Genomic DNA, 15,528 nt, shown 5'->3' with positions numbered 1-15,528 from the left:
ACACTGCCTCCAAATTGCCTGTTCCATAATTGTGAGATGTTATTGTGCCTCCCACAATTGTGGAACACCTGAATTTAACTGATATTTTCACAAAAAAAGTTATCAGACCATTCATAAAACATAACTAAGCTTGAGTTTCATTGGTTTCAGTGTGTGAAGTCATTATTTTGTAAAAATTATGTACTCATGGAGAGAACCAAAGTTTGTTTACATCCGTAAGAAAAAAGTGTTCCGAATTTGTGGATTTCAAGGGTCAAGGTTTTTCTTCAAAAACTTGATATACAAGTCAAAATTTGCTGTTGTTCGATACAGCATTCGAAAGATCGCAAGAAAAGCTTTCAAATGAAGGTAAAAGCGAATCATTAAATTCAATTATCGATTTGCTATGATTTTTTGAACATTGGCCGATCTGTAAACTGTTCCGAATATGAGGGATGACTGTAGCATGAAGGAAATTTCACCACGAACATTTTTCTCGAGGAGAAAACGTAATTTCGATACTCCAGTGCCAAGATATTTTAGTTTTAGTGAGAAAAATAGTGCCAAGTTTATAAATTTCTCAGAATTAACAAGCACGGCCTATTATTTACATGCGGCATATGTTTTGGAGGCCAGAGTATGGTTTCTTAAAGATATTTTGGTCGCTGAATTCGGATCTGGAATCAAATTTCAGATAAACAGTTAAATTTGGAGCCACGCCCAAAAGTTATTTGCGGTAATCTACTGTAATTTTAATCGTTAGTGAAGTCGGTCATATTTCATCTTTCGCTCACCTTTAATTGATATTTTACTCACAGATTTTTTTATGGAGAATATATTTTTCAACTTCTGATTGTTTTGAGAGACCTCGTGGCGCGTTGGTTAGCGGCTTCGACTGCCGAATCTTAAGTGGCTATGGGGAATACACGCAAATAATATTTGAGCGTGACTAAAATATCACTGTTCACTGTTTATCTGAAATTTGATTCCAGATCCGAATTCAGCGACCAAAATATCTTTAAGAAACCATACTCACTCTGGCCTCAAAAACATATGCCGCATGTAAATAATAGGCCGTGCTTGTTAATTCTGAGAAATTTATAAACTTGGCACTTTTTTTTCTCACTAAAACTAAAATATCTTGGCACTGGAGTATCGAAATTACGTTTTCTCCTCGAGAAAAATGTTCGTGGTGAAATTTCCTTCATGCTACATTCATTAGTTTTACAGTAAAAATGTCCACCCAATTGTAAATAAGCATTTAACAACAAAAAAAGTAAACAAAAACAACCTTTTCGACATTAAATTGCCTGGAAGAACCCAAAAACATAAATATTGGTCAATTATCGAAAGTGCATTTTGATCCTTAGACAATAAACTATCATTTAAAAAGTGAGCACCTATATTTTTTGACAAAACCTTAAAACGAGACAGCATATTGCAACAATTTGGGTGCCCGAAATGCGAACGGAGCGCTGCGCTCGCAGAATCAAAATAAGATTAAAAAAGATAGGAGGAACATACACCTTAGATTTATTGGTCCTTTATGTGAAATCGTCTCAGCTTTCGAATGGATTTGTCAGTTTTTCGATAAAGCGGGGCGCCGGCCTTCAAAAATGACTTTTAAAAATACATTGGTGTTTTGTGGCTTAAAAATGTATGGAACGGTATTTTTCTGACAAGTTCATTCGAAAGCTCTGCTCATTTCCTTTCCAAAACACCCCTAAACATCAAGGGTTCGTTGAAGTTTTACAAAGTTATTAGCAATTTTGTGAACGCTCCTAAGTCGAAAAATTACCAATTTAAAAAAAATGTTTTAGCTTCGTGGCGCCGAGGTGAGGACAAATTTAACCAACCAAACATGGTTTCATTCATAACTTGGTGGGGGCTATTGGAAAAGTACATTGCTTTTGATTTTTGAGCACCTTGTGTAAATAGTGGTCCACTTTCAGCGAGAATTACTCAACTTTCCTCCAAATATGAGCCTGATTGGTCTAAACTACGACTTGTGAGAGCCATTTTGTCATTGTTCCCCGTGTCTCATTGATAACTACTCTACCCTACATTTAAAATTGATCAGAAATATTATATTGAAAATCCTTTAAGTATTACCACGAAACTTAACGATATTGGAAACGTACAGACGATTTAAGTTGGAAATTTTGGCACCCCGAGCAGACGGAAATAACTTGGGAAGGTCAGTTTTTGATATTGTGAGAAGATCAAAATCCGTTATTGGGATGATCGGATTAGTTGTTAAAATAACAAATTTCCATAACAAAGATTTGTTCGAAAAATAACTCAAATTGTTATTGCTCTGTTATTGCAATAACATACTAATAACATTTAATCCAGAACAATAGAATAACAAGGTTAGTTATTCTGAGCGGTGGATGCGGGGCACCCAAATAACAAAAACTGTTATTTATATGGATTGATTGCATAACAAAAAGTGTTATTATTTTATCACATGGAAAGCTACCCGAGCAGAAGTTTGTAACAAAAAAATAACATAAGTAATGAAGCATAACATTGTAACTCAGGCTATTACAAATATGGGTCATATAAGAGTTGTAATAACAGAATTGTGTAACAGAAATTACTCTAGACCCTTCTCTAGACGGGCTTCGATCTAAAAAATCACTAAAAATCGATTTTCATTTTTTATATTATAAGTAAAAAGAATAATGCAGTATTTTTTTAGCGTCCCAGACTATGCTTCTAGGTATTTGACTGTAAAAACATAAAAAAAATAGATAGGAAAAATTTAATGATAAGAGGTGGTAGAATAGGCCAAATACTACCAAAAACAAACATAAACTAAACAAGATAAATGAAAATTAAAAATACTAAAGAAGTTTTCAATCATGTTTGCTAGTTGTGTAGCAAGTTTAATATAAACAACAATTATGCGTAGAATCACAGCAGAGGTATTTAAAATTTTCAATCGCATTTTTTCATATGCAACTTTTCGAACATGCGACAATCATGCCTAGAATCAAGGTTCCGCCTTTTTATCATAGAAAAAAAGTGCGAAAAATTCTCATCCAGAAATCAAAAATAATTTTGAAAAGTTCAAACTTTTCCCTGACTAAAATGGGGTGAGAAATGTTATCCAGAAAAGCAAAATCTAAGAAGAATGTGAGCTTCAATGTTGTTCGAAATTGAATACATTTAAGGAAATGGCAAGAAAAATTTCTAAAGAATTTCAAGGCATTTTAATATTTGATTGTAAAAAAATCATGAGCAGTGTAAAACAGAGTAACTATGTTTTTTTCTGCAATTTTGTTACAAAAAAAGATCAAAGATTTACATAAACTGATTAATTTGCTTTCACCAGGTGTGTTTTAAATAAGGATTGATCATTTTAAAAAGAAAACGTTTCGAAAATAAAAAGAGATTTTATTGGCAGTTACAAATATTAGCAGCGATTTTAGAATAACTTTAGTTTTACAAATTGCTTGGTTTCATATGTTGAATACAGACTTAATTTAAAAATGAAAGCATCACTATAAATCTATATAAAGTTAAGCATTATAACAAATATTCTAACGAAAACATTTCATTAGAAAAATGAAAGTGATATGTTCACTTTGACCAAATATTTTGTAAACATACCTAATACACTGACTCCTAATATATTTTGCCGTCCCATTACGATTAGTTCTCGTTCTGCGTTGGTATCAAAATGTTCTGAAAAGTTAAAAATAATTGTTGAATTTAAGAAAATTTATTTAGTTTTTATCAAGTTTTACCTTGATACAAATAAATGTTGAGTTATCTCCAGCGTTGAACAATGGTCGGTGTTTTGTTCCTGCGAAATTAGAAATAGAAAAACACAAAGTATCAATTCAGTTAGGAAATTAGAGATGATCTGAGTAGCGCACTAAATAAAAGATAAAACAAAACACTTATCTGACAAAAAAACAGATTCTTGGCCTATTTCCGGCTCAAGACTCGAAACGCTCAACGTTGCCGATTTGGGATCTGCAAAAAGTGCCAGTTCCGTTTCCATCTTCGTTGCTTATTGGAATCGTCACCGGCGGAGTCGCCACCGGATGAAATTTCTTCCTGCTGGCCAGGTACATTACGCAGCAGCACTCCAGATTGCGCATTTGATGCGTCTTCCTCCACCTCGTATATCCTCAATTGCTGTAAAAAAACTGGAAATAAAAGCCAGAACTATTACGACTAATCAAGCACAACCATGTAAATGGGCCAATGTCAAAGCGTAAACAAAGAATCTAACTTGCTCACGTTGATGTTTACATTAACAACGAGCAAGATAGATTCTTTGTTTACACTTGCACAATGGCCCTATTATATTGTTTTGCTAGAAATATGGCATTACCTGCTGGCTGTGACGCTCCTTTTCCACGGGAAGAAACTGTCAAACTGTTTTCTTTGGCAGCTGGAACAGCAGAAACCGGCTCCAACCGAAACAAAAACACTGCTTTTTCCGAATCTTCTGACTGTTTTTTTCCTCTGTACATCTAAACACCTTCGCGCGCCAGTACTGCTCCGGAAAAACAAAGGTGAACGCGGTCCACCAATCTAAACAGTCTTCTTCGTATTCACCGTATTCACCAACAACTTTACGCTCAAAAATTCGAAAGCACCACCACCCACCGCAACGAAATAACCAACCAAAACAAAAGCGTAACCTCAGCGCTTGCTGCGATCGAACAATGTTTTGACAGAACAGGGAGCGTCCACAAATGGCGTATGCGCTTTAAGTTTATACAAAATATTATTTTCAGATGTTTTTTTTTAATATTTATTGGAATGCTCACACGAATGCTCTTGTATTTATTTTTCAAAATGAAAAAACTCAATGCATCCCGCGCACTCCAATGCAGGTTGAAAAGGATGAATCGAATGTTAGCAGTTGGTACAACGGGTATCAAATTCGCAGAATAAGTTTTGCTAATAAATTCTATTAGAATAATTCGTCATTTGTGACCGTGCCTACCCACCGTGTTTACGAAAGTTTTCAGAAGGAGTTCCGGACTGGTCAGTGCAATATCGCATGCAAGTCGATTGCAACATAAGTTGCATACCACCAAGGTAGCGTTCTTTTATTACGTAACGCAGTTATGTGGTGAGGAGGGGTATTACCCAGTCACGAAATATTCTAGCAGAGCTGGTTCTGTCAGAATCCTGCTAGAATTCTCTAAGAATATCCAGCTCTGTTAGAACTGTGCTAGAATCTTGCTGGAACGCCGTGACTGGGTATGCGCTTTATCACTGATGTCAGTGGGTTTGTTTTTTATTTTGAATGGAAAAATGTTATACGTGTTTTTACGATGGGTAGCGGATTTTCTACGTGGACAGGTCTGCCCATAATTGAAAATCCGGCTATTATGCCAAATCAAGTATTCCGAGAAAAATGCGTTTTAGTGTTTGTCACTAAATCTCCGTCAATGCAATTTCCCATAAGAGTGGCATATTAGCCGTTTCGTTTTTCGCATCGGCAGCCAAGTCTATACACTATTTCAGTGAAATTCAAGGGTCAGAAGATGCGTTGGAACATCCTCTATAACCTGGTGCTAATATCTCGTTTTTGCCAAAAGTGGATATTAGCCGTTTTTTCGATGGTGGGCAGAGGTTTAGTAGGCTATTTTCTCAAATTTCATATTTTGTTTTTTTTTCTTAAATATCTGTTTTATGCCTAATTTACAGGAGGAAAAAAATACAACAACAACGGCACCCGATGTTTTGCTCAAGTTCCGGCCGAAAAAGTTTGTTTTCTCGCAGCTGCTGCAGAAGATCTAGTACGATACGTTGTTCTGGGGCCCCTTTTGTGTACGGTTCTGCTGCAGTTCATGATCGGCTCGCAGGTCATCCTAATGGCCGCCTCTTATGATCAAGGGTTGGACGATGACGAAGAGAACGTGGCGACAGACAACGACTTCGACTAGGAAGAGTCGGATGATTCGGGGGCGAAGGCTTGTGTTGATTAAGAAGTGCTGAAAAGATTTTTTACCAGAACTTTTTTTTATTTTCAGATCTCGGAGTTTTTGTAGACGATTTCGAAAGTGTAGCCGGAACCGGAACTCAGAAGCTCTCCAGAGCTGTCGGACATAACCGGAACGGTTTTGGCGCTCCCAGATGAGCAATCTTAAGTCGATTTCGAGAACCCTAGACATTGTGGAGCTTAAGGATGACGAAGTCAACTTCTAGATGGAGTCGTACTTGTTCAAGCGTCGCCCGGCCGGCATCTACATCGTCAACCTGGGCTGCTCCTGGGAAAAGCTGCTGCTAACCGCTAGCTGAATCGCAAGCATCGAGTACCCCGGAGAGTTGTTCGATATCTCGCCAAATCTGTTCGCTCAACGTGCCGTGCTCAAGTTCGCGAACTACACCGAGGCCACCGTCATTGCGGCCGCTTCATGCTCGGTGCCTTCACGAATCAGACTCAGCCGGCATTCTGTGAGCCGCGGCTGCTGAACGAGATCGACCCGCTGTAGATTTTGCCATCCCGTGCATCAAGTCGGCGCGCTCGATTGGTTAAATGTGGCGGCTGTTGGCCCGTAAGGTTCTGAAGCTGCGCGACAAGATCTTCGACAAGTGGGAGCTGAAGCCCGATTTGTTCTTCTATCGTGATCCGGAGGAGCAGGAGAGGGGCGCGTTGCGCTGCTGGATGCTGCTGCCCCGGCTGCCAAGGAGATGTACACCGTAATGCCGATTCTGTCTGTCGAGGAGGTTAGAAACTGAGACGAGAAAGCTAGTGCACTGGTGCAATTATCCCGCTGATAATCCAAGCCGATGACTGGAACGAGCAGGAAACCCAGACTGCCGGATCGTGGGGCGAAGCCACGGTGGATTCTAAGGAGAGAAGACGGTGCTGCTACGCGCAAAGGGCCGTGTACGAAGCTGTTAGTCGATGGCTGACTACAAAATGAGTTTGCTACGTTTTTTTGTTGAGTACTCGATTAACCTAATTTTATCAATAAAGTTGACCTTGACTGGAAGTTGTTATTTACTGATAGCTGATGAAATAAAATCATTCAAGCTGATTATCGATCGATCGTAATCATGAGTGCGGTTAAAATAAATCGACCAATATCGATCGTAATTTAAAAGTTGAAAGAGGTCGGAAGCAAGCAAAAATCATTCAATTCAATTTATTTCATTAGTAAACAATCAATTTACAATTCCGTATTTCGTTTAACCTAATAGTGTTTTGGAGTTCCTTTCAACTATGATTTGTACTATAATTCATTTTGATGTAATTGGATATTCTAACAATGGATTTGGCAAGAGAAGGAAAAATAAAAATAAAAAACCTTCTAGATTTGCTAAGAAAGAGGATAGAAATAGAAAAGCTTAAAACTAAATAATCAAAAATTATAAATTTTCAAATGTTGAGTTTTTTAAAACAGCTCATTGAATTTTTTTTATTATTTTTCTTTTGTTTTGGCAGACATTGATTCAAACAACCTTTAAAAAACCTTAGTTTAAAAAATAGATTGAAATCAAATATCTTCAATCAATAAGGTTTAATCGTAAGTTATAATCGTTCGACAAATATTGTTTGATTGTTTGTTTATTTTATATTTTTTGTAAGGTCGTAGATTATAATCGGTAGAAATTATAAGATAAGTAATGAGTCTGTCAACCATTTTTGTGGAAATGTTTCGTAATCAAATAAATGATAAAAATTTCATCAAATTTATTAGTCCACTCAAGAAGGATTATCAAAATAGAACAAAATATGATTGTTTTTGTAGAAAACATCTAAAAACTTATTTTGATACCTTCCCATATTTATTTTCTCAAAATAACAGAGTCTGTATCTATTTTGTAACGAAAACCAAAATGTGTTGTTTTTTTGTCCCTGCTCGGGCGGAATATCAAACTAATAACAGTTCCTGTTATTATCCAATAAAATGGAAAAACATAACTAAAACTGTTATTATCATCTTATTTCTCATTTCCAATGGAATATCAAGCCAATAACAGTTCCTGTTATTATACAATAAATTGGAAAAACATAACTAAAACTGTTATTATAATCTTATTCCACATTTTCAATTGAATATCATCCCAATAACATTGTTTGTTAAAATAACTGAAATTGTTATTATTTTTTCTTCAAAAATTTATTTACAAGAATATTCAATAACAGTTTCTGTTATTTTAACAAAATCTGTTATTGAAATGACATGAATTTTGTTATTACCGTCTGCCCGGGACGCGTTAAAGAAACTTAGAAATTATCTCAGATTTTTTTTTTATATTAAACATAGTTTAGTTATATTTAATGTTTTTGGACAAACTAATGATGCAAAATTGCTTCTTTGGGCATACCGAAAGCACCAAAAAAGTTTCAGTCGGATTAAAAAATACAAAAATTAAAATTCTAAAAAAAGACCGATTTTGTACAGAACTGCTCTACTTTATTTGCTGTGATATGGAAACTCGTATGGACGGTCATAGGATAGGCCAAGTTTAATGGAAAAAAATAACAAAGAAATAATCGAAAGAAAAATAATTTAAGAACTGCCCAACCGCCACACTAACAATTCATTTTTTTCTAGATAAGATAAAAGACAATTCTGATTTTAAGAATTGACAATCTCGGTTTATGCTGGATGATATCCAGTCAGCCTTCCGATTTATCATGTACAATCTGGTCATTTCTTTCAACTTTTGAACATAATAACATTAGTTTAAAAATTTATTTGAAAATATAAGTCATGTAAGCAGGCAGTAATGTTGCATGATAGAGATTCTAAAAACTTTTGTACGTAACATTGCTATTAACTGCTCATATTAAAATAATACTTGAAAAACTGTGTGCTATTTAAATACTCTACAATAAAGTCTGTTCAACCAATTACCTCGTAGCGATTCTTTGTACCGACGAATAGCAACATCATACTCCTTCTTCAATTCATTACTTTCCGGTCCCCAATCCTTAGTAGGACTAATGGCTCCAGCAATCTTCGCACAAACACGCTTTTCCGGTTGCTTCATGACAGCATAAACACCCCAACCAACCACTTGCAGCACGATGAAGGCATACAAACACCACCCGAATATTGTGTACTCAATTGGAATTTTCGCAGCATCTTTGGTAAATTGCAGAATAAACACGGCAATGATGATCGCGGGTGTTAGGACACCCCAGCACATCCTCCAGAAGATCCCAGTTTCAATTCCCAGCATAAACTTGATGTCCTGGCAGATGCGATTGACGCCGTAGATCCAGCAGAACGTGACGGCCTCCAAGATCACCAGCGTCAGCGAGGCGAAGATCACCGGGTACTCCACAACGTCAAGCATGAGCAGACCGGCCGGTGTGATGTACACCAGTCCACAGAAGAACCCGCAAATGGTAACTCCCAGCACGACCTTCCACGTCTGAAGCTGCGGGTGCATGTCCCTGATGGCGGTCACGATGGTCTGCACGATTCCGACGTTGCTTCCTAGGCCGAGCAGGATGAACATGAGGAAGAACATGACGGCGAAAAAGTTGGGCGCAAAGTCCATCTTGGCGATCGCGTCCGGGTACGTGATAAAGGTCAGCTCGGGACCGGCTTTCATGACATCCGGGACGTGCTGGTTGGTTACGTGGGCCAGATTGCCCACCACACCGAACACGATCACCCCGGACAGGATCGAGGTTAGGGTGTCCAGCCAGGAGATGATCATGGCGTCACTGCGAGGGGGATTTGGTGGTTAGTGAGGTTTTGTGAGGGTTTGTTGGGGTGATCTTACCGGTAGATGTTGTTCGGGAAGCTGTTGAACGATGCGAACACGATCACGGCTCCCAAGCCGACGGTTAGGGAGTAGAAACACTGGGTTATGGCGGCGAACCAAACTTCCTTGTCCAGCAGCTTGTCCCACTGGGGTGTGACAAAGTGCAGGATGCCTTCCTTAGCTCCCTCGAGGGTACAAGATCGACCGAGTAGGACGATTAGTATGACGTATGGGAATATGGCCAAGAAGTAGGACGCCTTGCCGGAGGTCTTGATCCCCTTGATCAGTATGGCAGTGACGACAGTCCAGCAGGCTAGCAAACAGATGGCCAACTTCCAATCTGGTAGGCCGATGCCGTCATTCAAGTTCGGTACGGCGTTGATGATGGTCGATCTGAAAGAATACTTGATCAATACAGCGGACTAAAAATAATCAGGATCACCTACTTGAAGTACAGTTCCGCCGACACCACACGTGTTTCGTTTCCAGCTGGCAACAGTCCAACCAAGCTGGAGTTCAAACAACCCTGCACTCCCTCTGGACAGACACTCCATGGCAGTGGATCCTCAAACGACGCCATCAAGTACCGTATCGCGATCGCCATCAACGCCGCATAGTATCCCACGATCGTGAAGAACGTCATGGTCTGTCCAACTCCAACCCCACGCATCAACGGACTCACGTCAAACACCTTGACGCACCCCCGACTCGAAAACTGTCCCATGACCATCTCCAGGTAGTACAGCGGCCTCCCCACCACAAACAGCACGATCAGGTACGGGATCAAGAACGCCCCACCGCCATTTTTTAGCGCCGTGTATGGAAACCTCCAGATGTTCCCAAAGCCGACGGAAAGTGCCACACACGATAGCAGGAACTCCACGTTCTTGCTCCATTTCTCGCGCGTTATACCACTGTCACTGTCGGCGTTCGAAACCGGACTCCTGATCGGGACTAGCTCGACGTCGCGACAACCACCGATCGGGCTGACGATCTGCAACGAAAGTATTACATCAGTCTTATTGTGTGTGTGTTTGCAAACATTGCGGCGGCGCGGTTCATGACACGTGACTTCGGGAGGGAAAAGTAGTGACTGGGATGTTCTCTGGCAAGTCGTCGAAATTCGTAATTTCTGGAGTCAGATAAACCAAACTTTCATATTTTGATTTCTGGGTATTTTTGAAATCGCCTTGAGTCATGGGTATCCAAGAACACTTAAATAGTAAAAAACTAAAATTTGGCTAAATGGAACTATTTAAAAAAAAAACTCATGATTTATAGATACAAGGCTCCTCGTACATATTTTGGAAAAAAAAAACAAATTGGATAGATAGTAAACAAAAACCTTTCAAATTGCTAAAGAATAACTAAACTTAGATCGGTGAACCACCCCCCCTTGCCTTCCGTAGTTTCACGAGAAAAAAGTGAGAGCGTGAAACTCGCTGGGAACTGTGCCAACATTTGCGCGCGTAAATTTCGTCGGAAACCGAGTTGGCAGTTGGAGAAGACGACGACAGTCAGTAGTACCGGACATGTCTGCAACGTGATGCAATCAGGGGGGTCAATTGATACATTCAGCGACAGCATGAGGACGGGTGACGCCGCCCACTTGAACCTGAACTTGAATCGCTACGTGCAACGGAATGTCTTCTTCACGGAAATTGATTTGTTACTGTTTGCTAATTGACTTGGATTTCCTTTTATGTAAGAATGAATGGAAACTAATCAATTGGTTAATAAACAAACGACTTCATCAATTTGGAAAGCTTTTCGATAACTTTCATCAAATTGAAAACATGTGATTCAACTATTTCACTCGTTTAAATTCAATTTTACCACTTAAACAAACTCTCACCTTAACATTTTCATCAAACTCCCCAACGTTCAAACTTAGCACCAGCAGCTCTGGACTTTTAAGGACATCGTTCACGTTCCAACTTTTTTCCGCCGGCATTTTCACCTCACACTTCTCAGACTCACTCAGTGAGAACCGTTGGCAACGGTACAACAGATTTCACTTTTACAAGCTCCTTGGCATTGAACTAGTGGTACTAGATATTCTTGCTTCGAAGGCCAATTGAAGACTGAGGACGTTCTGAACTCGTAGCGTTCGTTTTTAGTGCAACATTAGAATTTATGCATTAAAAGTGCAACACGATGCAATTTTGTATTCGACGTTTGGACGTACTAGCGATCGTTTGTATGTGTTTTATTTAACAATGTGTTGTAGTTTTTTTCTGAGATCATTTCATGGAAATAATGTTGAATAGGTCGTTAGGTTAAGTTTTGTTAAATCTTTCATTGAATGTATTGTTTTCAGAAACAAACCTCGGCCCACTTAGAAGTCTTTCTGTTATGTTCTCTTGAAAAACGATGAAATAGTTTTCATTAAAAATTTAATCAAAAAATGTAGTTATCTAGCGCATTTATTGCAGTTTTTTCAATAATTAAATACAAAGCAAATCGTTGCCAAATATGAGCATCGTAAGACAAGATAAAGTTTAATAACATGATATTCGAGGTTATAAGCTCTGACTACGGAATATTTGATGAAAACACGGAGTACTTCATTTTAAATAAATTATTTTCATATGGTGAAAAAATTTCCGAATAAAAAGAATGTATCTTGAAAGCAGGAGACAACAATTTTTTTTTTGCCGGAATTCCTCCGAAAAGTATTGTCACTTGGACTGCCCATAATTGAAAATTCGGCTATTATGCCAAATCAAGTATTCCGAGAAAAACGCGTTTTTGTGTTTGTCACAAAATCTCCGTCAAGGCAATTTCCCATAAGAGTGGCATATTAGCCGTTTGGTTTTTCTTATCGGCAGCCAAGTCTAAACATTATTTCAGTAAAATTCAAGGTCCAGAAGATGCGTTGGAACGTCCTCTACCAGCTGGTGCTAATATCTCGTTTTTGCCAAAAGTGGATATTAGCCGTTTTTTCAATGGTGGGCAGTGGAAATGTAATTAAGTAGGATAATTTGTAGTTTATTTCAATGCAAACGCTCAGAAATGTACAAAACAACTGAATCTAATTTAAATAAATTTACAATCCAGACTCTGTTATACGAAGCCTCGATTTTCCGAAGTTTCGATTATCTGAAGTTTGATGATCCGAAGATTTGTCTGCAACTGGGAAAATCATAATAATATTTTCTTGCTTTTAACATTAAATTCCCAAATGTATATTTTCAATATTTCATCACTGCCATTTTGGCCGCCATCTTTTATTTTGAGATTCTAAAGTAGGGGAAAGTGGGGCAAGTGTAACAAGCTAAGGAAATGCTCGTTATAACCCATTAAAAACGTAAAATAATCTGTCGGATTTTTTTATAATCATCTTATTCCAGGTCTTGACTAAGACTTTGATAGAACAAGTTTTTAAAAAATCCTGTTTTTCAATGTAAAAAAAAAATATTTTAATTTTTTTGATTTTCCGTATGTTCTACTCAACTAGTGGGGCAAGACGAACAACCCTTTGGGGCATGAGGAACAATGCATGAAACAACATGTTAATTTGTTAAAAATTGAACTGTTATCACTTAGATACATTAGATTAGAATGTATTTGAATCGTTTCTTTCATTTTTAGATTAAATAATAATATTTTACTAAAAACTTGATCGTTTTTACGAAAAAAAATTATTACTTAGATGATAAATACTAAATTTTCATAATATCACTATATTTTGTATGGACAATTTTTTTAAACAATTGTTTATCAGTTTTTAAGTACTTTTATGTATTTATTTCTCAATAAAATATGTTGTTGCAGCAATTCGTATTTTTTTCCATACCAAAAATCCATATGGTACACTTGCCCCACCTGAATAAGATTTTTTAAAAGCTCTCAACAAAAATAACCAAAAGATAAATCATACTTTGTAATAGGTGCAAGTCATTGGTAGGGATACTACTGATCTAGGAAAAATAGCATTTTGATAAAATGAGCCTAAAAACTAACCCTAAGCCTTATTTTATACTTTCCAAATACTATAAGAAAACCAAGGTTTTGATCAAAACTTCATTAAATCTTATGCCCCGTGGCGTTTAAGTCGTTTTGGCGGTTATGTGCTAGTAGAATCAGCTAATTGCATTGCTAGCAACAAATCCTCATACTGGAAATAATCAAAATTGTAAAAAATACGGCCGTACGAGCGATTGTTCCTCTTGCCCCATATGGTCGTCTTGCCCCACCTTCCCCTACTTAAGAGAAGTGTTGGGGTTATATTTAGGCCCGACAATCAAAAATAAGCCAACGAATAAAATATACCTTTTTCGTGATTCGATTATCTGAAGTATGATGTTCGAGTCTGGACTGTTATACAGTAAAGTCGTTTATATTTTTGAAGCATTAATACAGTCCAGACTCGATTATCCAAAGTTTCGATTATCCGAAGTTAGATTATCTGAAGGTTTATATGGGACGTCGTATTTTTTTATTTTCTTACTTATAACATCAGATTCGAGTTCTGCAACCCGATTTTGGTCAAATTTGAATAGTTGATTGCACGGCTGAAACATAATATTATAAACCGAGATACCCCATTGGAGATTTATACGTAGAAAGTTGTGTTTTACCGGCCTGAATCAAAATCTGTATAAATCAATATATTTTATCGATGAAAATTTCGTTTTTTAAAAATTTTAAGGTTTTTAATTTTTGGTATGAATTTTTAACTGACTTATCCTTATAGGTGGATCGATCTTTAAATATATTTGTTTTTACAGATTTGTAGAGAAATTTCTTATCTTTGAAACTCATCTTTGACTTTGTAAATCCGTTTTGATTTTCAAAAGATATTCCACTTTAAAGACATCAATTTTTTATGCTAATTTCGTTTGACCTTAAACTATGTATTTCACTCAAAAGTCAGTCTGAATAGGGGAAAGTGGGGCAAGTGTAACAAGCTAAATAAATGCTCGTTAAAAACCACTAAAACGATAATAATCTGTCGGATTTTTTTATAATCATCTTATTCCAGTTCTAGACTAAGACTTTGATAGAACAAGTTTTTGAAAAATCCTGTTTTTAATGTAAAAAATTGATTTTAAAATTTTTGATTTTCCGTACGTTCTACTCAACTAGTGGGGCAAGAGGAACAACCCGTTGGGGCAAGAGGAACAATGCATGAAACAACATGTTTATTTGCTAACAATTGAACTGTTATCACTTAGATACATCAGATTAGAATGTATTTGAAACGTTGCCTTAATTTTTAGAATAATTTTTGTCTCGTCAGTCTAATAATATTATCAATTATTATAATTATCAAAGGTGGAATTTTTCCGAGACCTTCGGATTTTCGAGCCAGGACTGTACTGCTTCAAAAATATAAACTAAAATAACTCAAAATTTTCAAAATGACTGTAAAAATAAACAAAAGAATTAAAGAATAAATAAAGAAATCCCAAGAGGTCCGAAATTTTTTACCACATATCTGAAATTGATGCAAATTGACATGACATGACCTTAAATTTCATAGGAATATTGAGTCAAGAAAGAATGAAATGTGAATTTCATCATTTTAAAGTTCAATTTTGTTATCCGAACAAAAAAATATATCTGATGCTTAAGCTATATTCAATTTAAATTTTATTGATATTATAATATCCTAAGCTTTGATTGGTAAAGATAAAATTGGGTACAAAAAATCTATAATATAAACGCATACAATTTGTTTAAAAACATACAATTTGTGTCAAATGCATTTTAAAACACGTTTTTCTTCAACTGTTGAAACCACGGCTTGTAATTTAATTTTTTTAAATGGTTTTTCAGTGTATGGTAACCATAACAAGAATAAATATATTGCAATGCTTCAAAATAGCTTCAAAA

General features: G+C 36.8%; 2 protein-coding genes and 1 pseudogene across 2 annotated transcripts in view; 2 read left to right on the top strand and 1 right to left on the bottom strand.

The window, feature by feature from the left end:
- The window catches only part of LOC120422931 (uncharacterized), a 114,752-nt gene that overhangs the window by 90,938 nt on the left and 8,286 nt on the right, over positions 1-15,528 (top strand). The gene's annotated exons all lie outside the window — the stretch shown is intronic.
- On the top strand, positions 6,091-7,404 carry LOC120422934 (40S ribosomal protein SA-like; annotated as a pseudogene).
- Positions 8,658-11,784, bottom strand: LOC120422928 (sodium-dependent nutrient amino acid transporter 1-like). Its single transcript, XM_039586505.2, has 4 exons — positions 11,543-11,784; positions 10,134-10,681; positions 9,706-10,080; positions 8,658-9,646 (listed from the first exon to the last, which is right to left on the bottom strand). Exons 1-4 carry the CDS (start codon positions 11,639-11,641, stop codon positions 8,785-8,787), a joined length of 1,884 nt encoding a protein of 627 aa, XP_039442439.1. The 5' UTR covers positions 11,642-11,784; the 3' UTR covers positions 8,658-8,784.

The sequence above is a fragment of the Culex pipiens genome, chromosome 2, assembly GCF_016801865.2.
Source record: "Culex pipiens pallens isolate TS chromosome 2, TS_CPP_V2, whole genome shotgun sequence".
NCBI classification, from domain to species: Eukaryota; Metazoa; Arthropoda; class Insecta; order Diptera; family Culicidae; genus Culex; species Culex pipiens.
Note: the sequence above shows the minus strand (reverse complement) of the source record. Positions and strands in the feature narration are given on the sequence as shown.